The sequence below is a fragment of the Prionailurus viverrinus genome, chromosome B1 (assembly GCF_022837055.1).
Source record: "Prionailurus viverrinus isolate Anna chromosome B1, UM_Priviv_1.0, whole genome shotgun sequence".
Lineage (NCBI taxonomy): Eukaryota > Metazoa > Chordata > Mammalia > Carnivora > Felidae > Prionailurus > Prionailurus viverrinus.
The window spans coordinates 199,682,484-199,708,511 of NC_062564.1; the positions used below are offsets into that span (position 1 = coordinate 199,682,484).

The 26,028-nt window shown below is 49.0% G+C and overlaps 1 protein-coding gene across 2 annotated transcripts in view; it reads left to right on the top strand.

The window, feature by feature from the left end:
* SLC2A9 (solute carrier family 2 member 9) overlaps positions 1 to 26,028 on the top strand; it is a 255,656-nt gene that overhangs the window by 113,165 nt on the left and 116,463 nt on the right. For both annotated transcript variants that reach the window (XM_047855181.1, XM_047855182.1), the window contains exon 7: positions 24,922 to 25,054. In XM_047855181.1, coding sequence (XP_047711137.1) covers positions 24,922 to 25,054 — 133 coding nt within the window. The remainder of the gene's footprint in view (positions 1 to 24,921; positions 25,055 to 26,028) is intronic.

Genomic DNA, 26,028 nt, shown 5'->3' on the forward strand with positions numbered 1-26,028 from the left:
CAAAGGTCAGGCCGAGAGCAAGGTCTGCACCTTCACACCTGGGCCCGGAGAGCCAAGAGCTGACATTTGGCGTGGGCCCCTCCGCTCTCATCTCGGTCCACGTGTTACTCGTGGAGTCTGTGCAGTGACCCTAGGAATCAGGCACCGTCGATATCCTCCCCATCTCGCAGGTGAGAACTGAGCCACAGCGTGAGATTAACGAATGTGTTTCAGGTTCACCCAGACAGCAGACAGCAGAGCTAGGTTTGAGCACAGGGTACTGGAATCCCCCCTGCTGTTGCCATTTCGGCCTTGGCCTTCCGGGCAGATCCCAACTCGACAGAAGCAGTTGCATCAAGGCGCTCCCAGTCCGTGGCCAGCTCGTCCTGAAGGACACAGATCAGAGACACATCTAGGAAATCACGCAGTAATAAATGCTCTGAAGCAGAACAAAGCCAGGAGGAGGGAGGGGGTGGCAACGGAGGCTGCTTTAGACAGGGTGGCCGGTAGGGGGAGGCCCCTGGTGCTGAGAGGAGCAGGAAGCAGGGGGAGTAGATGAGACAGATCTCTGGGAAGCAGGTCTTAGCCCTTCCCCAGAGATGTCTCTGCTGGAACCCTTTCCGAACCTGGCTTTTCCCCTCTCCCTGCTGCTCCTGCCTGTCTTCCTCCAAGTCTCAGTCTCATTCAGCCCCTTTCTCCCTTTCTCCCACTGATGCCCCCCAATTCAGGCCCTGCTCCTTCCTCCTCTGGACCACTGCAGGTGACTCAAGTCTATAATCTCCTACATCCATAGTAATTCTGATCAACTCGTTTTGCTCAAATGAAACCAGTATTTATTGAGTGTCCACAGTGCATCAGACCCCCCAGAGGTAGTAAGGCAGGCAAAGTTCCTGCCTGCAAGGAGCTCACACTGCCGGAGGGGCAGATGGAAGGGACAGCAGACAGTGAGGCCCATGGAGGGGGGATCCCAAGGATGAAAGGATCAGGGAGCAGCCCAGCACAGTAGAGGAGGCGCCCAGGGAAGCCTTTAGGAGAAGGTGGTGTCCGCCCTGAGGGTTAGGGGATGGCTAGGTAGCCCGATGGGAGGGGAAACGCCACCCCAGGCCAAGCAAACAGCCGGTGCAAAAAACCAAAACAAGACAGAGAGAGAGCTAGGCATGTGAGAAAACCGACAGTGCCTCAACAAGAGTGCCAGGGAGGCCACAAGAGATAAGGGGGATGGGTCAGCTGGGGCCACACTCACATTCTGCCCGCCCCCGCACGCTCCTGTCATTTCAGGCCTGCCCGCCACACCACCTTCTTCTGGCAGTGCTTTGGTGGGCTTGCGCCACGCCCCTCAGTGGGAGGGCACAGAGCATGGTGGAAAATGCTCCGACTTGGAATTCAGAAAGTTGTCGATTTCCTACCTCTGCCACTTTCTAGCTGTGTGCCTTGAACGCGTTCCTGCAGTTCTCTGAGTCCCAGTTTCTGCATCTGTAAAATGGGCACAATAGTGCATGCTCGATGGCGTTGTGAAGTGCTTATCACTGTGCTCTGAAACACTTGCCACCTGGTGACGCAGTGGATCCTGCGCCCACCCGATGAAGCCCGTTTCCTCAGCCTGGCATTCAAGGCCCCCGAATTTGGGCCCCGTCTCCAATCCCAACGCATCTCATCTCTAGCAGCCTTCGACTCTCCTGCTTTCCCGGATGTCCCTTCTGCTCTCCCACCATCCTCCCTGCCTGGTACCATTTATTCTGTCTTACCTCTTTCAATCCACATCACTTAACCTTTAAGAAAGGCCCAACTCCAGCAGTTACAAACTCCAGAAAAGAAATATGATTTAACAGCCTTTCTGAAAATAGAAAGGAGAGGCTAAACACCACTTGAGCCTGGCCTGATGCTCCCAACAAAAGCTTTTCACTCGCTCTGTTGAATTCCCATAATAGCGTTTCCCGGGCCTTCGGTCTGATAGGGCAGCACTGGGACGTGCCCTTTCTTACTGCTTCCCTCCGAGTTCACATTGACTGTAATCTCTTGAGGGGCTGAGCCTCTCTCTTTTGGATTCACCTTTCTCTCCCTGCATTGCCTGGTGGGGAGTGGACGTCACTAATATTGTTGACTGACTGAAAAAGCATTTCATCGGGGAGACTAAGTAGCCTCTTCTATTAGCTTAACCTGATGAAGGGGACTAGCAGGGGCTAGTGACGGTGGGGATTGTCTTCCAGGCACAAGGGCCTATTCTGTTTCTTTGGCACCAATCTGTGCAGTTTAATGGAGACTGAGAGACCTGGTAGGTGCAGGGCCCAGGGGAGATGCAAACCCAGACACTGTGCTTCCATAATTAGATGAGGCAGATGTTGCTTCTGGCAGATTTCAAGTCCTACTATTGGAACAATAACACTCCTCTCATGTGTAACTTGACCTCTGAGCTTCTCAAACGGCCCTCACCGATAATAATTCCTCTCTATGCTTTGAACACTGTTAGCCTGGGCCCCTGCCCAGGAGAGCTTGGTGTGGAACATAACACACACACACACACACACACACACACACACACACAGAGCTATCTGTCAGGTCCGGGATGTGGCTCAGCACCTCCCCGAGACATTCACGTTGCTCAGGCCCAGGACAGTTAGGTTGTGTGGCTGAATCACAGCAAAGGACCCTGAGCATATAGACCAGGGATTCAGCACCCAGAATCTCAGTGGGGTGCACAAAACTCCAGAAAAACATCCCAAATAAAAATTACTTCTATCTCAACCTAATACTTAAAACAAATTTTTCATTGTTTTAGTCAGAACACTACATGGAAATTGTTTAAAAAGGAATCCAATCCTACTAAAAAACCCATAGGGAGGAGCAGGGGTCCATTACTTTACCTGCTGAGTCTCTTACAGTTCCTTTAACTGTTATTTAACAATTCCCACATATTTTAAAATAATTTAAGCTAGTTTCATATAATAAATCTATATGCATGTATATATAATCATAATCTAAATATAAATCATTGGTTGTAACACTACTTCTGTCGTTCGTTTTAGACATTTTCATTGATGTTCTATTGTAACACTTGAGGTCCAAGCATCCTTACACCACTCTCTCTCCCCTCCCCTTTCTGTTCTTCTAATACAGTTATAGCACAATCTTTTATTAATCACTAATTAATATTTATATTATTATGTACCCTGATCATTTTCCTTTTTCATGCAACCTTTTGTTTCTCCTGGAGTTAGTGATACCTTTGTTGTTATTTCTCACTTGCTTCATTTTCTTTGTACCTACAGTTGATTTTTTCCACATGCTTTAATATTGTGTTCAGCAATAAATTTGCAAAATGCTAAAATATATTGGAAATGTTCTGTCAGTTCTATTTCTGTACCTCAGTCTTCTGGCCTGTTATTTTAACCTAAACTAGCTGTCTCTAGTTTGGATCTGATGCAGGCTTGTCCTGCTGGGTTTCCTGTGTCTCTCTAGCAGGTAGGATCTGCTGTTTCTTGGGTCCCCTGTCTTCCTCTTCTTGGTTTATTTTCTTCTTCTGCTGAGTCATTTCCTCTAGTACTTTCCTAAGAAAACATGAGGGAAGGGAAATCTTTTGAGATTTTCCATGTCTGAAAATTATACTATATGTATACCTAATAGAGAGTGGGGTTGGGTGAAGAACTCTTGGATGAATATAATTTTCCTCAGAATTTTGAAGGGATCGCTCATTGTTCTCGAGTATCTGGCAGTGCTGATGAGAAATTTGATGGCTTTCTTATTTTACTCACTTCGTAGGTAAACTATTATTTACCTCTGGGAGCTTCTAGAGTTTTATCTCTCTCTTTATAATTTTACAGTTTATATCCTTTGGTGTGGCTCTTTTTCCTTCATTGTGCAGAGTTCTCCTTTTATTCTGGTACATTTTCGTATGTCACTTCTGTGACAGCTTCTTCCCTTCTATATTTCTATTTTCTCTTTCTCAAAATCCTTATAGTCAGATCATAGACTGACCTTCTAATTCTGTTTTTAATCTTTCCTTTCTTTTCCTCCATATCTCTCTCATTTTGTGCTTTATGGGAGACGTTCTCGAATTTATCAGGTGTTATTATTGATGGGGCTTTGCCCCTACATTTCCCGTTTTTACTCCAGATTTCTTTCTTTTTGTTGGTTTCTTTTGGCCTCTCTCCTTCATGTTGGGAACCTTCTCAAATGTCTGGTGCTCCTACTTCAGAGGGCTGAGCAGAAGCTCTGGGGGAGGGATGGGGTTTCACCCAGGGTGATGAGAATGTGAGCAGCATTTTTGTCAGGAGGCGTTCGGACGGCGGCGTGGGATGCCTTTTCTCTTCGGAGGTTGGTTTCTCTTCACAGAACAGGAGGTGCCTGAGTTGCAGGAGCAGGTCAGAGGCCAGGGATTGGGGGCTTTGAGGTTTGTTTACTAGTTTTCAGCTTCATGTTTTGTTACTGTGCCTGGTATGTCCACACCTGAAGTCACCATGGTCCCGCTGATTATGAGAATGAGCCAGACTGTGTGGGGAAGAGAGCTGACTGGCTGCAAGGTGAGGGCAGCAGACGAGGGTCTGTGTTCTTTCACCCCATCTCACCTGCCTTCAGTGGTCCCTTGTGCCATGCATCAGGGGTCTCGCTTCCCCTCAGTGTCCCCCGGGGGCTCAGATTGCCCCTTCCCCCACTTGGCTGTCCCCCCGCTTGCCCACCATTGCCACTTTTCCTCTCTTGTTCTCACAGCAAATACCAGTGTATTCCTGGACTGTCGTTCTCAGGAGTCAGAGAAGATAATGCGTGATCTGCCTTGTTTATCAGATAATTTCCATGCCTTTCTGGTTTTTTGGTAATCCTTCAATACCCAAAACAGAAAAGGCACCCAGGAGCCTTCAAATAAATTGATTTTAGAATGATCAAATTATAAAATGCTAGATTGGGAAACAGTGTTAAGGAAAGCCTGCGGTATTCATACCAGAATGGGGGACCGAGGCCCAAATAGCACCCACTCTCCTCTTGAATGCCTCTGGTAACAAAGCTTTCACTGCTTCCACAGGTTTGTAGGAGAGGTGATATGCACCAGAGTGCCCCATTTATTTTAAAATGCTGGGCTTGAGCCCCACCTAAGACCTCCTGAATTAGAAACTTTAGAGAATGTCTGCTGGGGTTGAAAAGGTTAATGCCTACCCATCTATGTTTGGAACCCTTAGAAATGGAGGTCAAACCTGTTCTCATTGGGATTCAACACAAGTCCTGGCTATACTAGCAGCAAGCCAGCCTGCCCTGTTCCCCGAGGGAGCATGGGGGTCTACAGAGTCGACACCTAGTCACCTAGGGGTGCAGCCGAATCCTCATCCAGGGGAAGGAGCAGAAAGAGGCCTCACCCTCTGTAAAAGCAAGCCCTTACTAGGTTAGCCCCACCCTGCCAGCCGATATGGACCAATGGCTGCCACCCAAGAACCCAGTAACTCTGCTGTGGGATGAGGAAGGGGTGGGACAGAAGGCCAGGAGTTTATAGGCAGAGTCCCTCTTCATGCAGCCCAGAACAGTGGAGACCAAGGGCGGCCTGTGCCCCCACCCAGTCTAGGTCTAAGCAGATGTAGTTTTAAACAAGTTTTCCAACAGGACAGCTATGTTAGAATGCCCTAGAACGCCCCATCATGGACTGGCGCTCTGGGTTGTGTGAAATAGTAACAATAATAAACCCTGTGTGTGTCACTGAGAACTGAGCACCAGGCTGAACACTTCACAGTCTATTTTTTTTTCAACGTTTATTTATTTTTTGGGGGACAGAGAGAGACAGAGCATGAACCGGGGAGGGGCAGAGAGAGAGGGAGACACAAAATCGGAAACAGGCTCCAGCCTCCGAGCCATCAGCCCAGAGCCCGACGCGGGGCTCGAACTCACGGACCGCGAGATCGTGGCTGAAGTCGGACGCTTAACCGACTGTGCCACCCAGGCGTCCCAACAGTCTGTTTAATTGTCACAACAGCCTGTAATGTAGGGTTTATTATCCTTATTTTACTGATAAAGTGAGGATCATAGAAGTTAAATAGCACGTCTAAAATTACAAAAGGGAGTACCCATGAGGCAAGAAGTCACAGCCAGATGGGCGTAGCACCTAATGCCTACACCTGGGCTCACGTGGGTTCACATGGGCTCGCGGTCTGCTGCAGCTCTGTTAAGTGACAGGATATGGTGGGGCTCTGGGACAGGCAGAGTGATGCAGTCGGGCCTCTAGTCACTGCCCAGCAGTCACACTATGGGCAAAGCACCTTCCCTCTCTGGGTTTTTGTTCTCTACCTCTGTACCCATGGCCAGCGCAAAAATAGTTTTGTGGGCATCTGTGAGACAGAATGATTCAAAGCTGAAGCTCTGCCCCATCTTGCCAAGTCCCCGGACAAGAGTAACTGATACGTAACCTGAACACCCTGAAAACTTAAAATTTTAGGATTGAAGAATTTAAGTAATGTATGAATCATAGAGACTTGCTCAAAGAACATCAAAACCATAAATGCGTACGATTGTGGGCTTTTGCAAAGCATCTTGCAATAGACATTAACAAATGTTATAGGACATTTGGATCATACAGCCCTTGAGTAGAAATCGATCATAGCAGACACTGACCTGACCCCTTCTGGAATGCAGAAATCTCTTAAACAACCCTGACTTTGTCACTGTTGCTGTTTGTCAAACACTTACCAAGTAGTCCCTCCACAGAAGGCATTCTGCTGTGTACTTAATTTTACAGATGGGCAAACTGAAGTTAATTTATTGCCACACAGTTGGGAAGTGTCAGGACCCACCCCAGGCAGTCTGGTTTTGGATTAAGTTCTCAGCTTTTCAAGCACAGAGAACTTCATGAGCTCTACCCTGGAGCTTGGAAACCAGAGCCCCCTGTACCTGTCGGCCTTCTGATCAGGGGCTCACCCCTGCTATTTTCCTAGCTACTTCAATTCTGCAGACATTCACCCAAATGTTAAATAAATCCATTGTAAATTTCCTGTCCCCTCTGACAAATATACTTTGCAAGGATTTTTGGTGTGTGTGTGTGTGTGTGTGTGTGTGTGTGTGTTTAAGATTCCTAGTGAAACATTTACATACCTTCTCTTCTCACTGGGAACAATGGAAAGAATTTGCAACATTTGGTTTCTGGCATCTTTAGCTTATTTTCTTAAAAACAAGTGCATGTCTTTGAGATAAATGAAAGTTCTCAAAAAACCCAAGTACCTATATACCATTTTTTTAAAGCCAAATTTTACTGAGCCCAGAATTACACTTTGACATTTTCCCCACAGGTCTGTGTGGAGCCTGGCAAATGTTAAGTCCTCAGAACCAAATCAGACCAATGTGGAGTTTTTACTATATTTTTCTCTTCCTGAGATGTGTGTTGTGAGACTGATGATGAATATTTTAAAAGCAAAAAAGAGAATTCCCTATTCCAGAATGATTCCAAGAACAAAATAAATGTCTCCCCCAAGTTCCAGAACATGACAACAGAGATGCGGAAACTGATTCACTGTAACTAGAGACAAGAGTGGCCGTGGTTTTTGAAAATTGAGATTGTCCGCAGTCCACTAGCGTTTCATATAAAGGTGGGGAAGGAGGGAAGCAAGAAGCAGTGCATATAGGTCTAACTCAGAGCTGTTCTGGTAAAAGTTGTGGTAGGAAAGTAGTTGTAATTAGTAGCCTCTGTGCGTGTGACACTGCCCTCTGTGCGTGTGACACTGCGACAGGGCTGGGGTAGAGACGCTGAGGAGTTCTGGGAGCTCAGTCATCCAAAGTTGCTTGTTTCTTTGACCTCCTAGCCTCTCCCAGTTGCAAGATCAGCACTTGTCCCCAGTGCCTAGACCACTACCTGAGATGGAGTGCGAGAAAAGTCACGTGTCTTTATCTTCCCAAGTTCCCCTCAGTCCAACCCAAGTTCCCCCTCACTGGGGCCAAAAAGAGTCTCCTGTGAATGGCTTCCTTGGGCATTCACTGCCTTCCCAGGGTTGTACAAGGGCCCTGAGGCTGACACGTGTTCTGCTGTTTCTCCCAGTGGTTCCTCAGTGGCTCCTTCTGCCTGGGAGGGAATCAGCTGAGCAAATTATGCATGGCCAGCCTCCTGCTCAGTCCAGCATGTCCTTGTGGTAGCAGGTGGCTCTGCTGGTGATGGATGTCCTCCCTCTGGTCAGCCAGGCTGAAGGACCCTTGCTGTTGTTTGCAGCTGTGACCCTCAGGGTCCAGTCTCCTTAGATGTCCATGTAGTCATCCCCCACCTGAGGTCCTGCCACTTCCACAGAGCTTTAAACAAGACAGGGACAGTTTTAAGCTCATCACAGAAAGTCCACACTTTTGTCTTCCTTCTCAGTCCTAAAGACTCAGGTCACTCCTATGCTTTTTTTTATTCTTTCCTCTCAAACAACACCTAGAGTTTTGGCTCCTACCTGTTCTGTCCTTGGAAAGCCTTGAATGGTTTAGGGTCTGGATTACAAAAGAACAAATTTGGAGGTGAGGAAAGTGCTATCATCTTTCCATTAGGAATGAATGACATATTTCTCTAAAGCAAAAACATACTTTCTACCTGTGCTTTTTTATCCTGGTAGTTTAACCCCTCAATGATTCTTGTTTAACTCCTGTTTAGTACACACTCTTGAAACTAAGTTTTGACTAAGAGTTACTCAGTAGCCAAAAGAGAGCTACAGGTGCTGGTTGTTGGAAGTAGAGTCACATCAAGTCTGTCCTCCCCATCCTATGCCCCACCAAATAAAACATAACAATCACCACAACAGAAAACATTAAAAAAGAAGTAGGTGTTACATCGATGTGGGCTCCAGCATCACCCACTCACTGGCAGTCCTGGGACGTCCTCAGGTGCTACTCCTTATCCTACTCAGAAGGCGATGAGATAGGGAATATCTGTGGGAATAGTCGAGCTTGGGTGGTCAGAGAAGGCTTCTTTGAGAGGTGGCATTGTAGGTGACTGGTCAGAAGGAGCAAGCTTACAAAGATGGGGAAGGGGTCAAGGCCAAAGGATAGTAAAGGCAGGGATGAGTGTGGCAGATTGAGGGAGAGAAAACATGGCTGGGGTACTGGAGTAAACTGGGAGAGTGGTATGCGACAGAGATCAAAGAAACAGGGGCCAGATGCAGAGAGAAAAGTGGCCTAACATTTTTCTTCCAGAAACAAACAAACTTTTGCTTTTACCCATGATTAACCCTCCCACCTCAAGCCACCAAGAAACAGACAAAATCTATGAAACAACAGTTCCTTAAAATGGATGGCTCTCAGTGCAAGACAGCAATCCCGAGAGAAGGGAAGCAAATAAAGTAGGCCCTACAACTGCCCTAGTGGCATGATTGGCAAGAAAAATGCTGGAGAGGAAGGAGCTACAGAGAGACAGAATGAACTCTGCATATCAGCAAAGAGGTCTTCTCAAGTCTTTTGTTGAACAAAATGCATCAGAAAAAGTAACCCGAAGCAGAAGGAGGAAGATGAGGAAGAGGTAAGTCAAATAACAGCAGGGGGGCGCCTGGGTGGCGCAGTCGGTTAAGCGTCCGACTTCAGCCAGGTCACGATCTTGCGGTCCGTGAGTTCGAGCCCCGCGTCGGGCTCTGGGCTGATGGCTCAGAGCCTGGAGCCTGTTTCTGATTCTGTGTCTCCCTCTCTCTCTGCCCCTCCCCCGTTCATGCTCTGTCTCTCTCTGTCCCAAAAAAAATAAATAAAAACGTTGAAAAAAAAATTAAAAAAAAAAAAAAATAACAGCAGGAGTTCACACACATCTGGAAGTGTTCCAACTCACCGGAGTGGAAAGACTTCCCAATATATTGACATTGAGTAGAGTTCTCATTGGGATTTGGCCTCAGTGGTGGGACCGTGTTAGCCTGGAATAAAGAATGTTCAGTACCCCTCTAGCAAGGCTGAAACACTTCTAAATGAACAAACTGATGTCAGGGACCTTGACTGCATCCAAGAACAAAGCTGGATACTACTTAAAGGGATACAGCAAAAACCCACAAGAAGCTACATAAAATTCACAATGACTGACATCCAGTAAAAAATTACCGGGCATGCAACTCAGCAAGAACACATAATCCATAGTTAGAAGGTAAAGTAACTAATATAAGCAGAAGCAGAAATTTCAGAGACGATAACATTGGCATATTAAGGTGCTAAAACAGCTTCTATACATACATTCCAGGTGCAATAGAAGGAAGGGGAGGGCACAGAGATGAAGAGAAGAATGAAGGGTGTAAACAAAGACCTGAGCCAAACTTCTAGGGCTGAAAAATGCAACACTGAGTATGAAATGCACACAGAATGGGATGAACAGTAGATTAACATCGTGGAGGAAGACAGTAGCCAACTTCAAGATGGAGCAAAAGAAACTATGCAGAATGAAACAAAGTAAAAAGATTGAGAAGACTCAATCTGATATGGGCATCTACAAAAAACCTAAACACCTACAGCTAACACCACACTTCATGGTGAAAGATTAGGGGCGCCTGGGTGGCGCAGTCGGTTAAGCGTCCGACTTCAGCCAGGTCACGATCTCGCGGTCCGTGAGTTCGAGCCCTGCGTCGGGCTCTGGGCTGATGGCTCAGAGCCTGGAGCCTGTTTCCAATTCTGTGTCTCCCTCTCTCTCTGCCCCTCCCCCGTTCATGCTCTGTCTCTCTCTGTCCCAAAAATAAATAAACGTTGAAAAAAAAAAAAAAAAGATTAAATGACTTTCCCCAGGACTGGAAAAAAGTGAGGATATCATCTCTCATCAGTAATTTCAACATTGAACTAAAGGTTCTATCCAGTGCAATAAAGCAATGAAATACAAATAAAATGCATCTTGTTTACAAAGTAAGATTTCAAACTGCCTTGATTTACAGAAGACATGTTTACTTATGTAGGAAATCCCAAAGATTTAACGGAAAAGGTTGATAGAACTAATAATTAAGTCTGTCCAGGTCACAAGATACAAAGTCAGTAGAAAAGGATCAATTGTATTTCTATGTGTAGCAATAAATAATTGAAAATTAAAAAGAAAATATCATTTAAAGTAGTGTTAAAATATGAAACATTTAGGGATAAATTTATTAAACCTTGTACAAGACTGTATGCTGAAAACTGTAAAACAGTTGAAAGAAATTAAAGGCCTAAAGAAACATATATACCATATTCATGGACTAGAAAACAATATGGTTAAAATGTCAGTACTCAAACTCGTCAGTGGTTCCAGTGTAATTCTAATGAAAATCCTTTCTCACCCTTTTTCTTAGTAGAAAACAGATAAGCTGATTCTAAAATATATATGAATATTAAAGGTCCTCGAATAGCCAAAGCAGTTTCGAAAAGAAGGAACAAAATTGGAGGTCTTGTACCATCTGATGTTAAGATTTACTACAAAATTACAATGTGGGGGCATTGGGGTGGCTCAGTTGGCTAAGCATCTGACTCTTGATTTCAGCTCAGGTCATGATCTCATGGTCATGAGATCGATCCCCAAGTTGGGCTCCATACTGAATGTGGAGCCAGCTTAAGATTCTCTCTCTCTCCCTCTGCCCCTCTCCCCTGCTCATGCTTTCTCTCTCTCTCTCTCTCTCTCTCTCTCTCTCACTCTCTCAAAACAAACAAAAACAAAACCACAATGTTGTATGGCAAAACCATAGAAAATAGATCAATGGAACAGAACAGGGAAGTCAGAACTCAATCTAAACACAGATGACCAACGATATCCAACCAAGGTGCCGAGGTAATCCAAAGTAGACAGAATGATCTTTTCAGTAAGTGGTGCCGGAACAATTGGATATTGAAATAGGAAAAAGTGGAAGTAGGAGATGGACTTGAGCTTGTTTAGCAATGCCAGAGGTTGGAAGCTGGTCTGGGCTCCCTGGCTTTCCCCTCCTCTCCCTCAGAGTGATTCCCCTAGATGAGAACCCATGGGGCAACATGGCCATGTGTCCCTGGGGATGTGCATAGCCTTAAAACTTGTTCTATGAAATGCATACTTTTTAAGCCACACTTTGCTTCAAGTAAACATGATGGTTTCCACTTGAAGAGCTCAGCTTTGGAAAATGCCACCTAGTGAATGGCCCATTACCCAGACTCCAGATCCTATCCTCACTCATTAAAGAAAAACAAACAAACAAATACAAAAACAGCAGGAAATCTGTTGCTTCAAAAAGCATACTGCGGCATCACTCAAAATATTTATATCTAGAAGGAACAACAGAGCTGGCATAGCCAGTGTTCTCAGTGGACTGATGAGGAAACCGTGGCCAGAGGCAATGACTCGCTCAGAGATGCACCAGTCACGAGTAACAGTAATGATCGTGATAATATCAAACGTGTGCATGACACCAACTCCATGCCAGATACATTCCAGGCGCTTTACACATACTGACGTATTTAATCATAAGCACCCTGCTGAGTAGGTACAATTGATTGGCATCGATCCCATTTTGCAGATGAGGAAACTGATGCACAGAGAATTGAAGTAACTTACCCAAGGTTTCTCTGCCAAAGAGCAGCAGAGCTGGGACGGGAATGCAGGCATCATGGCTTCAGAGTTTGTGGCCTCTGTCATTAACCCACCACCTTCCCAGGCGATTCAGGGTCTCTGGCTCAGGGCAGCCAGACCCCTCAGCCTGAGACTCCCAGCTCCCACATCCTAGACCCCAGGCCTGCCGATGCTTTTGCGTGCAGTCAGTGTGTTTTCAGTGCTGATAACTCGGCCTGCAGGTGTCGGGGCAGGCCCCACAGGGAGGCTTGAAAGGAAGAAGCAACAATTTACCCAGCAGGCCACGGGAAGTCGAACGGTTTCCAGGGGATGGAAACAGCACGTGCAAAGGCTCGGAGGTGTCAGAGAACAGGAGTTCTTTGAGAGAGCTTGAAATCGCTGGGGACGGGAAGGGACCCAGAAAGGAGCTGAGGCGACAGTGGTGGCCACATGGAGCACCTTGAATTGCCAAGCTAGACAGTATGAGCTTTATTCTGGTAGTTTCTTTCCATGACAGGGTGTGGCCTCTCCTTAGACTCCTGGACACGGGCTATGCTGGCACTAGCTAGGTCTTCACGGGCCCAACCAGCCTTTTCTCTCAGGCACAGCCACCCACCAGCTCACTTGAATCACATACAGCCTAGAAGTAGGGACACCCCAGTGCTGAGTGGCTGGTGACAAGAAGCAGTGCCAGCAGATGGCCTTTGGTTTGAAGTCTCTGCATTTTCTTTGGCTTTGGTCTTCTAGCACTTAAGGTATTTGAAAGATCAGAAGAAAAGGTGAGGTTCTGAAAAAGACCTGTCTTCATGAAAAACAAGAATTCTGAGCACAGCCTCTGCTTATCAGAGTATGACAGGTGCCAGATGGGCTGGGGTGCACTGGCCACAGCTTTATGAACAGGGGGCATGTCAGAGACAAGCAAGCTATGGCAGAGATTCCTTGGGAGGAGCTGAGTGCAGGCCTGCCATCTGCTACTCTGTTCCCGCTGTTACTGTCCTCAGACCTGCCCTGTCCTTCAGGACATGTGTGTGGACAGAATGGATGACAGTGTGAATAAGTTAAGGGAAGGAAATCCTAGCATCGCTCTGGAAGTCCAGTCTCACACCCCATGTGTTTGTAGAGTCAAGGGCACTCAGGGGCACAGGGGATGGGAGTGTGTAGCCTGGTGCAGTGCAGCCTAGTGTCTCACAGATAAGGAGACGGCACCCTTTAGGTGGAGGGGTGCCATTCTCCTTCTCAGTGGGCTCAACAAAGGGCCACCAGACTGTCTGTGTCCAGGGCAGAGGTGCCAGATGGCTGGACAGAGGCCCCAAGGGGGGGAAGAAGGAGGAGCAGTGACCAATAGATTAGATGGGGGCCTCTGAGAGCAGCTTTGCTGGGCCTCAACTCCTAGACTTCCTGCTTGGGTCTGAGACATGAGTTCCATACACTCATCCCAGAAACCAAATCATAGTCTTGGGGCAGCAGATCTAACCTCAGCCTGTTGTTTGATTAGGATGGGTAACCTATACTGACTGGCTCAGGGGATCCATTCCCACAGCCAAGGGAAAAGATAACCAACATCTGTTAGCTCCCAAATATGTACCAGGCCCACGCTCAGGATATCACCTCTATCACCCTTATAGCAACCCTGAAAAGTAAGTTTTCATTACCACTCTCATTTTCTGGCTGAGACAACTGTGATTCCAGAGAGAATAAGTCATTTGCTCAAAGCCCCATAGCTTGCAAGTAAAAGAACCTGAATTTGAATTTGGGTCTAACCCCAAAGCCGAATGGAGCTGTGAAAGGCAGAGACTGACATCCAAGGTCACAGAGCTCTTGATAACTGGGGCTGGTCTCTGACTGCTAAAAATCATGCCTCAACTGTACATATGCCCCAAATGGAGGTCATCAATAGGAAAGTGCAATTCACATCGATGTCCTTATGCTTTTATTATTTGTTGTTTCAAATTTTTATTTAAATTCTAATTAGTTAACATATAGTGTAATACTGATTTCAGGAGTAGAATTTAGTGACTCATCACTTACATGTAACACCCAGTGCTCATCCCAGCAGGTGCCCCCCTTAATGCCCATCACCCATTTAGCCTATTCCCTACCCTCCGCCCTCCATCATTCCTCAGTTAGTTCTCTATAGTTAAGAGTCTCTCATGGTTTCTTTTTTTTCTTTCCCCTACGTTCACCTGTTTTGTTTCTTAAATTCCACATATGAGTGGAATCATACGGTATTTGTCTTTGACTTATTTCGCTTAACATAATACACTCTAGCTCCATCCACATCATTGCAAATGGCAAGGTTTTGTTCTTTTTGATCTCTGAGTAGTATTCCGTTGTATATATAAACCACATCTTCTTTATCCATTCATCAGTTGATGGACATTTGGACTCTTTCCATACTTTGGCTATTGTTGATAGTGCTGCTATAAACATTGGTGTACATGTGCCCCTTCGAATCAGCAGTTTTATCCTTTGGATAAATGCCAAGTAGTGCAATTGCTGGGTCATGGGGTAGCTCTATTTTTAACTTTTTGAGGAACCTCCACACTGTTTTCCAGAGCGGCTGCACCAGTTTGCATTCCCACCAGCAGCGCAAGAGGGCTCCCCTTTCTCCACATTCTTGCCAACATCGGTTGTTTCCTGAATAGTTAATTTTAGCCATTCTGACAGCTGTGAGGTGGTATCTCATTGTGGTTGTGATTTGTATTTCCCTGATGATGAGTGATGTTGAGCATCTTTTCACATGTCTGTTGGCCCTCTGGATGTCTTCTTTGGAAGAGTATCTATTCATGTCTTCTGCCCATTTCTTCACTGAATTATGTGCTTTTTGGGTATTGAGTTTGATAAGCTCTTTAGAGATTTTGGATACTAACCCTTTATCCCGTGTGTCATTTGCAAATATCTTCTCCCATTCTATCAGCTGCCTTTTAGTTTAAAGCCTTAGAACAAACCCCATTCATCTTCCTTTCTTGAGCTGTATTTGGAGGATACTATCTGATGGCAGATGACCCACAGTGAGGGGTGTGGAGGTGGTAATAGACAAAGCCGTGAATGGATCTGAACAATGAAACTCAGAAGCCAGAACGACTCAGCTGGAACCACGGAAGCCTGACGAAGGGGATTAATAATGGGCTTCAAGTCCAGGGTTTATTTAGAAAAGAATGGCGGTGACCTAATTCCCCGGGGAAAGAGAAGGACAGTCTCTATAAGTGTAAAGTCAGGGATGTGGTCTGGCTCAGCAAAGGAGTGCCTTGTCTGTCCATGAGAAAAGTGTAGGGGTTAAGAGAACCATGCTGGGCACCACGCTGCCTGGGGTCAGTCCCAGCTCAGCCATTTATAAGATGTGTGACTGTGGTTGCATCACCTAACTTCTCCATGCCTCAGTGTCCTCAACGGTAAAATGCGGATGAAGGCAGGGGTATTGGGAGGATGAAGTTACCGTGTATGAAGCACCCAGCAGATTCCAACGTGCTTGGTGCCTGTCTCTTACTGTGGGTTGGCCCGGGAAGGTCCTCTGCGGGTCAACAACCTTTAAAAACTGCAAGGATTTCTCTGTCTAAAATGGAGAAGGGACCATCTTGATTTTATGGAAGATTTTGCTACAGGATCACCTCAGTATCCTTATCAGTAAAATGCTTGGTCAGAATCATAGCTTCTGACCTTACTTTCCAATTAGATTGCTTGAGAACTACACAAGGCAGAGGACAACTGAACCCTTTGAAAAGCAGAAAAATGTTGCAGGAAAAGGGGTGGGGATCTAGCATGGCTTGAAAAGCCGCTGTGGGTCACTGCTCAAGTCCTTCCCTCACACCTGGAACTCACAGCAGCTTGCTGAGAGTAAGGGTAAGTGTGTCCTTGGAAGATAATTTCAGCATTATTTCTCACACAGGAAAATGCAAGGGGACTCGCGAAGCCCATGTTCTTAAGATCCCCATTATTGTTCTGTTGACATAGAATCAGAACCTGAATACATACAAAAAATAGTGATTTCTAGAACATACGTTTGCCACAATGAATTGAACCGTTTTAATGGCTGGATTGTGCTCTGCAGGGCCAGGTGGTATTGATTTCCGCACGGACTAGAGTGGAGATGGTAATAGACAAACCCGTCGCAAGGCGGTGTAGACACAGCTGGGCACAGGCTCCCCACCCCAGGGCTCTGCAAAGCTGCGGCCGGCAGGGTCCCTCCCTCTCTGAAAGGTGGCTATGGGGATGGCGTGGTCAAAGGATTCCATGCACGTTGGTTGACTGATGCTGATTCCCTTGTGAGACCCAGCTCGACAAGCAAGGGGCATTCGCAGGTCTCAGTCAGCATCCCTTCTGAAGGTGAGCACCAGTTTCTGCACTGTTTCTCCTTATGGAATGGCTGATGCTTGCTCTGGCGTCTTGCCTTGACGGGGTCCTCGTGATGTTTTGGTAATAGTAGGAGCCATTGGAGTTCAGCTTGAGTGATCTCTGATGACTTCCGTGTAGAACTCTCCGGGGGGAAGCAGGACTGGTCGTAGCTAATATGATCTGCATATAAATTCTCTATTCACCTAGAAGCCTCCATGAGGGAAGGTGATGCGGTATCGCTTTGCTCTGAGAACTGTGTCCTGCTGGGAATAATGTCACATAAGGAGCCCCATGCAGGAATCAGAAGAGCCAGGCTCTCATTCGCCTGCACCCCTCAATTTCTCACGTGGACTGTGCATGAATTGCCTGACCTTTCTGGGCCTCAGTTTTCCCCTTTATAGTCTGGAAATTATAATAGTACCTCAAAGGGGAATATTACTTATGGTATTTCAGCCCTTTAATAGGATGCCATTTGAGAAGTTGGAGCATTAAAAAATATAAACGGGGCACCTCTGGCTCAGTCGGTGAAGTGTCCAACTCTTGATTTTAGCTCAGGTCATGGTCTCACAGTTCATGCGTTTGAGCCCCGCATTGGGCTCTGCACTGAGAGCACAGAGCCCGCTTAAGATTCTCTGTCTCCCTCTCTCTGTCTGTGCCTCCCTGCTCCCACATGTTCTCAATCTCTCAGTCAATCTCTCTCTCTCTCAAAATAAATAAATAAATTTAAAATAATAATGATAGCTAAATAAAGTACTTTAAAAGCAGAGATGTGTGTTATTTCACTGTCTCCGTCTCTCACAGCACCATCACTGACCTGCTCCATTCACCTTACCCAGCGCTCAGTCAGCAAGCTTTAACTGGACACCTGCCATGCCCAGGCACTGGGCCGAAACGTGAAAGAACATAGCAGGGGAAGGGCCCGAGGAGCTGGTCTAGTCAGAGAGAAACACCCGGAAAGAAATCCGTTGCTACATGAGTTAACAAATGCTCTGATGGGATTCTGTACCTGGTAGAGATGTTATCTATGGGTGGGAATCCTAAACTTGGAAGGGTAGACAGTTGCTGTATGGGTAAGGCGGAGGCATTCCCAGGAAAGGGAACAGCACATTCAAGGGCGTGGCATCAGCTCTTAGAATCTGGGAGGCTCACCGATCTGCAGGAGCAGAGCCGAGGCGCATGGACCTCTGTCCAGCCCAAGGCAAGGCTGGTGTCATAGCAGGGTTCTTATTAGACAGGGGTTGGGATTCCCAGCTAAGAGATTTGGGCTTGACCCTCAGGGCAGAGGGAAGCCACTGGATGGTCTTAGAGAAGTAACTTAGAACACCACATCCACTTTCCGGAAGGATCACTGAGGCTGTGAGGGATGGAACGGAATGTAGAGGGTTTGGGCACAGTTGAGATTCTGCTGCAGGAATCCAGGCGAACCGGGGGAAGAACGTGCCCCAAGGCCAGTCCTAGCAAGGAGGAAGGGGCGGAATGCATGTGAGGAAGGTTGAGAAACAGCCAACGGGGACATAGGGCAGGCAGCCAGTCAGATGGCAGCTGAGGGTCAACGGCAGGCGTGGAGAGACTAGGTTCCTGAATTGGGTTCCTGGACAGGTGGGGATCCAGGGGTAGGCCTGGGTGGGCCGGGAGGTGGGCCTGTGCTTAGATGTGGAACCAAGAGTCATCAGTGGTGCTGCCCCCAGGCGACTGGCCATGAGAGGAGCCCCAGGCAGAGACGAGGGCTGGATGTGGACCTTTGGAGGCATTGGGTCCACAGGTGGGATTAGGTTGGGTGTCCTGGCAAAGAGACCCTGAGATGGACGTTGGTGGGCAGGAAGCCGATGGGGAAGTGTGTTCAGCTCAACCCCTGCCAGAGAGTGAGGGAGTCAAACTCAGCAGACGGGGAAGGTGAGCTGCCCTCAGTCATACAGGGATCCAGGCCTGGCTCTGGACCTGGAGGGCCCCTCGATTGTTCCATTTCCAGACAGAGGAGGACAGGCAGGCCTATGTGTCCCCACATCAGCCAGCCCCTGCATGCAGGTTGCTCCTGGGGAGGGGTGGGCAGCCTCGGTGGAAAAAGCATCCTCCAAGGTCAACAGCCAACCACACTCCTGGCCGTTGGAGAATGAGCCCCTCAGTTCTGGGTCCTGCACCGCCATTCACTGCCAGTGGATGGAGGGGAGGCCCAAGGCCGGTGGCTCTCACTGCCCCTGGGGCCATCTGGAGATGGCCTGGCACCCAGCCTGGCACCCAGGCCACACTCCCAGACCAGCCAGCCTCAAATCTCCAAGTGTGGGAGACAATGGGCATGAGCAGTTTTTAAATCTCTCCAGGGGATTCCAGTGCACAGCTAAGTTTAAGACCCATCGTCCTGGGGGAAGTCCTGGAGATAGAAAGAAGGCTGGGCTCACGTTTCCAGGTGCTCAAGGAAGCTGGAGGAGAACCAGGAGAGGTGGCCTGGAAGGGCCGGGGGCTCAGAGGGAAGTGAGTGGTCGCTTGCAGCCAGAACCTGCATGTATCTGGGGGAGGGGTGGCCCCGCTGCCCCCAAAACATACCTGGGATTGGCTTTTATCGGCTATGCTGAGGTGACAGACATGTGGCCGCTGCTTTTGGAAGAAGAGTTTGTTATTCACCATTCCGGTGCCACCCCATGCAGGGCCACACAGGGCGGGCACCGGGGTCCATCAGGAAGCAGGAGGGAGGGGAGAACAAGGCCTGAGCTTTGTTGTGGATTCTGCATCAAGGAATGGGCAGGGCAGGGTAGGCAGCTGGAGCAAGTTTAGGACTGCATGGTTTGAATGATCTCAGGCCAGCTCTGGGCCGCAGGGGCTGTCTGGGTGTCTGTTATCTGACCTTCCGGTAACTTAGGGTGGGAAGAATATGGGCTTATGTGTGACAGTTGGATAAAGGAAGTCACTGGGGGCGTGGGCTCTGGTTGGTTTGCAAGGGAAAGACATGCTCTCAGGCAAGTTGTTTACTATGACGGGAAGGGGAAGCCTACAGGATCAGTAAGGACCCAAGATGCCAAAGCATCAGTAATACAGAAAATGAGAGGCGTAATTAGTAAGCCTGCTCCGTGGGCCCTTAGCTTGGAGACCAGCGCGGGCTGGATTTCAGTACCAGTACCGGTGCAGCTTTCACGACAGTGCACGGTAGCCTTGACCGTGGATTCCTCCTGGCTGCAGAGGAGATGCAAACTCCCGGGTCAGAGGAACTCCACAGGGAGGGGTGGTCCCAGGGATGGACCGGAGGGAGAGCACACTGGCTGGAAGTGGCAGAAGGAAGAAAGGAGAGGGAGGGAAATGAGAAGCAGCCCCCTCCCCGCCTCCCCCTCCCAACCCCCTTTCCTCCAACTCTTTCCACCATGGCTCCAAGTCCAGAGCAGGCTTGGACTAGGAGACAGAAAACTTGCCATTCACTCAGGTTGATTTTGATTGTTATTTTGAAACTGTCACCCCGAGACTATCTGTCTCCTAAGGTTGAGGCCCCGGGGTGGGGCAGAGGAGAGCACCCCTCGCCAATTAAACTTCATTATTTTTTTAAATGTTTAATGTTTATTTATTTTTAAGAGAGAGAGCATGAGTTGGGGAAGGGGAAGAGAGAGAGGGAGACACAGAATCCCAAGCAGGCTCCAGGCTCTGAGCTGTCAGCACAGAGCCTGATGTGGGGCTCAAACTCACAAACCGTGAGATCATGACCTGAGCTGAAGTCAGATGCTTAGCCAACTGAGCCATCCGAGCCACCCAGGCGCCCCTCCCCCCCCCCAATTAAACTTTAAAGGAACATAGGAGATAAAAACCAGGTTGTACTTTGACGGCATCATGAATTGTGTGTCTTTAACACGTGTTGTATTTGTGGAGCACCGAGTGTGGAGCTTGGCACATGGAACGCTCCATAAACATTTAGCCGTTACCATCATCAGATCCTAAATATGATGAAATAGAAAAATACTTCATTTCATCCCTGGCTGGCTTTGTGAGACAAGCTTCCTTCTTCCCCTTCTTGCTGCCAGAAGCACTGACTTGTGGCCCCGGGAGCCTGTCTCATTGGTGGCACGTGTGCCTGCCAGTGTCACTGTCCCTGTCCTGCTCGTCTGCACATGGAGGGCACACGGTGATGTCCTTCAGAAGAACTTGAGTTGGGGTAAGGTCAGTGGTTCCAACTCTACTCAACATTTTGTGCAGTCGTATCAGAGCCTGGGAGGATATTGTTTATGGAAAGGCCTGAAGTCATCGAGCTCACGGGCAATGTGACCAGGAGGCCTGTTTTACAAAGGAAACCTTGCAGATTCAAGGACACGGCTGTCAGGTTATTGTGTGACCCACTCATTTTACCTGAGAGGGAGTTGAAAGTCACCCTGGCCAACAAGATGATGCATTTTTCTCTCCTCCCGAGTGAAATGAGCAGGTGTAAGAACTCTGACCTCGTGCTCTATGGAACGCAGGAGGCCCTAACCGGCATTACAAAGACTCATCTGAGATTGACTTTCCGTAGCCCCTCGTGGTCCTGTGCTAGGCGAGTGATACATATTCTTTACAACACGCCTTCTCGGGGTGCCTGGATGGCTCAGTCGGTTAAGTGGCCCACTCGTGATTTGGGCTCAAGTCATGATCTCACGGTCTGTGAGTTCAAGCCCCGCATCGGGCTCTGCACTGGCAGCGTGGAGCCTGCTTGGGATTCTCTCTCTTTCCCTCTCTCTCTGCCCCTCCCCTGCTTGATCTCTCTTTCTCTCTCTCCAAATAAATAAATGAACATTAAAAAAATTTAAAACATGCCTTCTGTTTTGCACAGCTTCTAACAAAGAAAGTTAGAGGCTGTCCTCTGCTCTTGCCAAGGGGGTCTGTGTGAAGGTGACCAGTGCGTACAAAAGCCACTTCCCATACTCGCATGTTTCTCCTGTAGATACTCTGTACTGGGCACAGTCTCTGCCCTCTAAGTGTGGTGTGAAATGCTGAGTCCTTGGCTCTGTGCAGGGACCAAATGCCCAAGAGCACCGTGGAGGGCCACTGAGGATTCTTTGGCCTGAAGCAATGGAAGAAGATCAGATCCCCTGGGTCGGGAAGCCTCGTGCCCCCGCCACTCCCCCTGCCCCCCCACCGGTGACCGAGGCACCTGTGGTCAGGCTTCATGGATTAGAACTTAGATTCTTGGGCCCAACACCTATTGTTTAGTCATGGCTCTGTGATGGAATTGTGGCTCCGATGAACCACTTAACCTCTCTGTGCTACAGTGAATATTTCTGTAACATGAGCGTGATCCTGGTCTGTACCTCAGAGGGCTATTGTGGAAATTGAGGGAGATAATCTATGTAATGTGCTTCTCACCACAGTTCATGATAAAGACCACTCTTGTGTGTTGAATGCTTGCAGCGCACAGGGTCCTGTGCTGAGCACTTGATAAATCTATTAGCTCACGTAACCCTCCTGACAACCTGTGAAGAGGCATTAGTGTTATCCCCATTGTACAGACAAGCATAAGCAGTCGGGTTGCCAAGGGCCACAGAGAACTGGGGATCGAGGCAGAATTCAAGGTCAGACGGCTATGGGATTTTGGGTTTTGTAGGCACTGAGTTCATGAACTCCACTGTTGGCTAAGCTCGGCCCTCCCTGAGTAAAATGTCGCCCGAGCTCTACTCTGAATATTCCTGCCATTCTCCTTCCCCGCTCCAAACACTGTTAGCATCCCAAGCTAGGGGTCACCCGCCCTGAGGTCAGTAATACCTGCTTTTCTCTGGAGGTAGACACCAGAGCACAGCCACCAGAGTGATGTCCTTAGGAAAGATTCTACACGTCCTTCCATTTACGACATCACAGATCACAGGCTATACCAGAGCTTGGCTTGTCAGTAATACTAGAAATCCACTCTGTGCACTCAGTGACAGCATGGCAGAAATGCCGGACTGTAGATGCAAGGAAGTGGAGGGTGTGCAGACCCTTGCACAGCTCCTGGATGTCCTCAGAGCCACGTCCAAGTGCCATGGAATGGCTGCAGACCACCCATGACCAGCCTCCAGTGTCTGTACTCCCGTGTCTCTAGCATCCCCTGGCCCTACATTCCCACTGCGGTTCTTGTTTCCCAGTGAATCTGGGTGGATCAGGCCTCTGCACAGTCGTATGTGCTATTCCTACTCCAGATCTGCCCTTCCAGCTCCTCTTCTTCCACCCTTCCGCAGCTCCAAGGATCTTACCCTGGAAGGTCGCCTCTCTTTAGATGCTAGGGGATGGGCTTGGCTACTTCCTTCTCTGCACCTCCTGGCTGGCAGGCCTCCGTGTGGGCTTTTCTGTCTTCACATCTCAAACGTGCAGCAACAGCTCTGGCCTCTCTGGCTGCTGGGAGGCAAAATGAGACAATTGTGTGACGAGCCCACGCCACGCCTGGCACATTAACAGGAGCTTAATTGGGTTAATTCCCCTGTCTTCCCACCGCACCTGCCCTCTCCCCACAAGCTTTCTGTGTTTGCTGTTACTGAGACAGCAGGTAAACTCGAAGAAAAAACAGAATCAACAACAACATACTCACACCAAAAAAGGCATAGCCAAAATTCTACTTATGTGTACATCATTTTTCTTTGTTCCTTGGTCTTTCAAAAAACTTGAGATATAACTCACCTACTGTAAAATCCATCCTTTTCAAGTGATTTTTAGTGTGTTCACAAAGTTGCAAGGCCATGGCTCTTTTCTAATCCAAAATATTGGAAGCCCATACCTGTGGGCAGTCCCTGACCATCCCAGCTCCCTCTGGCAGTCCTCCCCCCCCACCATCACCACTAGTCTGCCTTTTGCCCCACCCCCAACCCGGTCTTGTCTCTCACCCCGAGTTCTCACCAAACCCAGAGCTGACATTGGCCTGGAGGTTCCCTCAGGGCGGTGGTGACATCAGAGGAGTTTTGTGAACATAAATTGCTATTTTACACAGAGAGGGCAGTAGGATCGAAGGTCCCTTGAAGATCAGGACCTGGTCATAGTCCTTCTCCAGCCACTTGGCCTGCTCTGTGCTCCAGGGGTCCCCGCCTGCTGCACCCTCTTGTGATTCGGGGACTGAGAACTTACCGGGGCCTCTGGCCTCAAGGGCCTCTGTAGGGAGCCAGCCCTGGGAGAACCCTAGAGGGGATTCTGTCCCCGAGGGTGCTCGGGACCCCAGGGACATGCTTCCAGTAGGACCTGACCTGAAGCCGGCTGAGCCTCCCTTGGCCCATCTTGCAAAGTCTCTTCAGGTCTGAACGTGCCTCCTTGCTGGTCTCCTTTCTCTTTCTGAGGAAATAAAGCATGTCAAGAATTTGGCATTGAGCATTTTGCTTTCTCTCCATCAGAACTGCCTCCCATTGGCATTCTCTTCCAGCAGAGGCATGGGGAGAGCTTCCTTGGTAAACTGGAGTTGAAAAACAAAGCGGCTCAGGAAGAAGCTGCCTTAATCACCTAGGAACAGCCGCTGCTGCGCTTCAGCAGCGTTAAGGCGACTGGTGCTGCTCCCAGTGGCCCAGATGCCCCTTGTGTAGCTCAGGCTGTAGGGCCCTGCTTGCTTTCCCTGGCCCCAGACTGAGAAGAATCCCCGCCAGCCCCACCACGCTCACCCGCGGGAATCAGGGAAGCTCCAGCCACTACCTTCCCTGTGTGTCCTGGGACAGGACCAGCCTGGGTGGGGTCTCTCTGGCCTGGGAGGCGTCTGGGGACTGGCATCAATGGAGACAGCAGTTTCTTCTGTGCACCTGCTGTGCACCAGGCCCCACAGCCCAAGTGCTATCCGATTGCACTCTCGGGACAAGCTGCAAGGTGGCTGTGGCTGTCCCCGTCCCACAGGTGAAGAGACAGAGATTTCGAGGGGCCACGAGCATGGTTTACAGGGCCACACGACCAGGAAGGAGTGGAGCCCGTTCAGGCTCACCGTGATGCCCTCCCAGAGTCCTGGCATTGGTCAGCTCTGATACCCCTGAGTGGTCTTGGTCCCCCTGAATCCCACAGGTCACCACCTCACAGGTGGTTCTGAGAATGGACCGACCTCGTGCGTGGACGATGCCAGACACGTGGGGCTGGTGCTAAACCAGCGTCTGTTCCCTGTCTCGGCCTTTGTTGGTGGGGATCCCACTGGTGCTGGAGGGTCTTCTGCACAGAGCTGACACCGCTTGGCCCAGGGGCCCACCCGCAGCCGGATGACTGAAGGCCACATCCATTCATCGGCCTCCTCTTTCTCCCTTCAGGAGAGCACCTGGCCATACCTGTTTGGAGTGATCGCTGTCCCTGCCTTGGTCCAGCTGGTGACCCTGCCTTTTCTCCCCGAGAGCCCCCGCTACCTGCTCTTTGAGAAGCACGACCAGGCCGGAGCCGAGAAAGGTAGGGGACCCGTGGCCTTTCCTGCATAGCTCCAGCCTGTTCATGGGGGTCAGCGCTGCAGGGCGCACTGGGACCTGGGGCCATCCCTCTCTGCAGGCACTGTGCTGGGTGCCCCTGGACACCCTGTATTGATTCATCCTCCCGGCATCCCGCAGCGGGGACACACATCACACAGGGAAGCTGGAAAACCCAAGACAGAGAAGGATAAGACCCAGGTCTGCTCGCTTCTGGGCGGTATCTGTCTCCCCATTGGTCCCAACCTCAGAGACAGCCTGACTTCTTAGCGGTTTAGGTCTTTCTTGGCTCTCTCCTCACCCCTCCTCTCTTCTTCACTCCCGGGTTCTGCTGTCCTCACATTCCCAAGGAAAGGAAATACGCAAGTGCAGAAGGAGCACCCGTGTCCCGCCAGCACGGGGCTGGGTGCCAGCAGCTTGCGAGGGAGACAGAGCGTGTTCACTTTACAGGAGAGAAACAGGACATCCATGATGGGGCTTGGGACTGGTCTTAGTTCGCTGTCCTTAAAGTCCGTAAAGCTCCTGAACGGTGAGGTGCTGGGTCGGATGCAAAGCATTCAGAATCAGAGGCGTTCGCACAGCGCCCCGGAAAGGCAAAACCATTTTGCCCAGGCACAGACAATGTAGAATGAACACCCCCGTCTTCTTGTAAAAGGAGACACTGACGGCACCCCCGTTAAGCAGGAGGGGCTGGGTGCACCACGGCTGCCCTCCCGTCCCCAGCTCTGCCGCCTGACCTGGTCTTCTAACCTTCATCTGTGGAAGGAAACGATAGGAACCTCCCTCTGGGCTTGTCATAAGGGTGATGAAATTACATGATATATATAAGGTTTGCAGGAGCATTTGCTGTCATTCTGAGAACTCGGTCCCTTTCCTTATCCGTACCCTGTCCTCTGATCTAAATTTCACTAGTGTCCACGTCCAAGAAAAAAATTGAGAATTACATAGCCTTTACTTAAT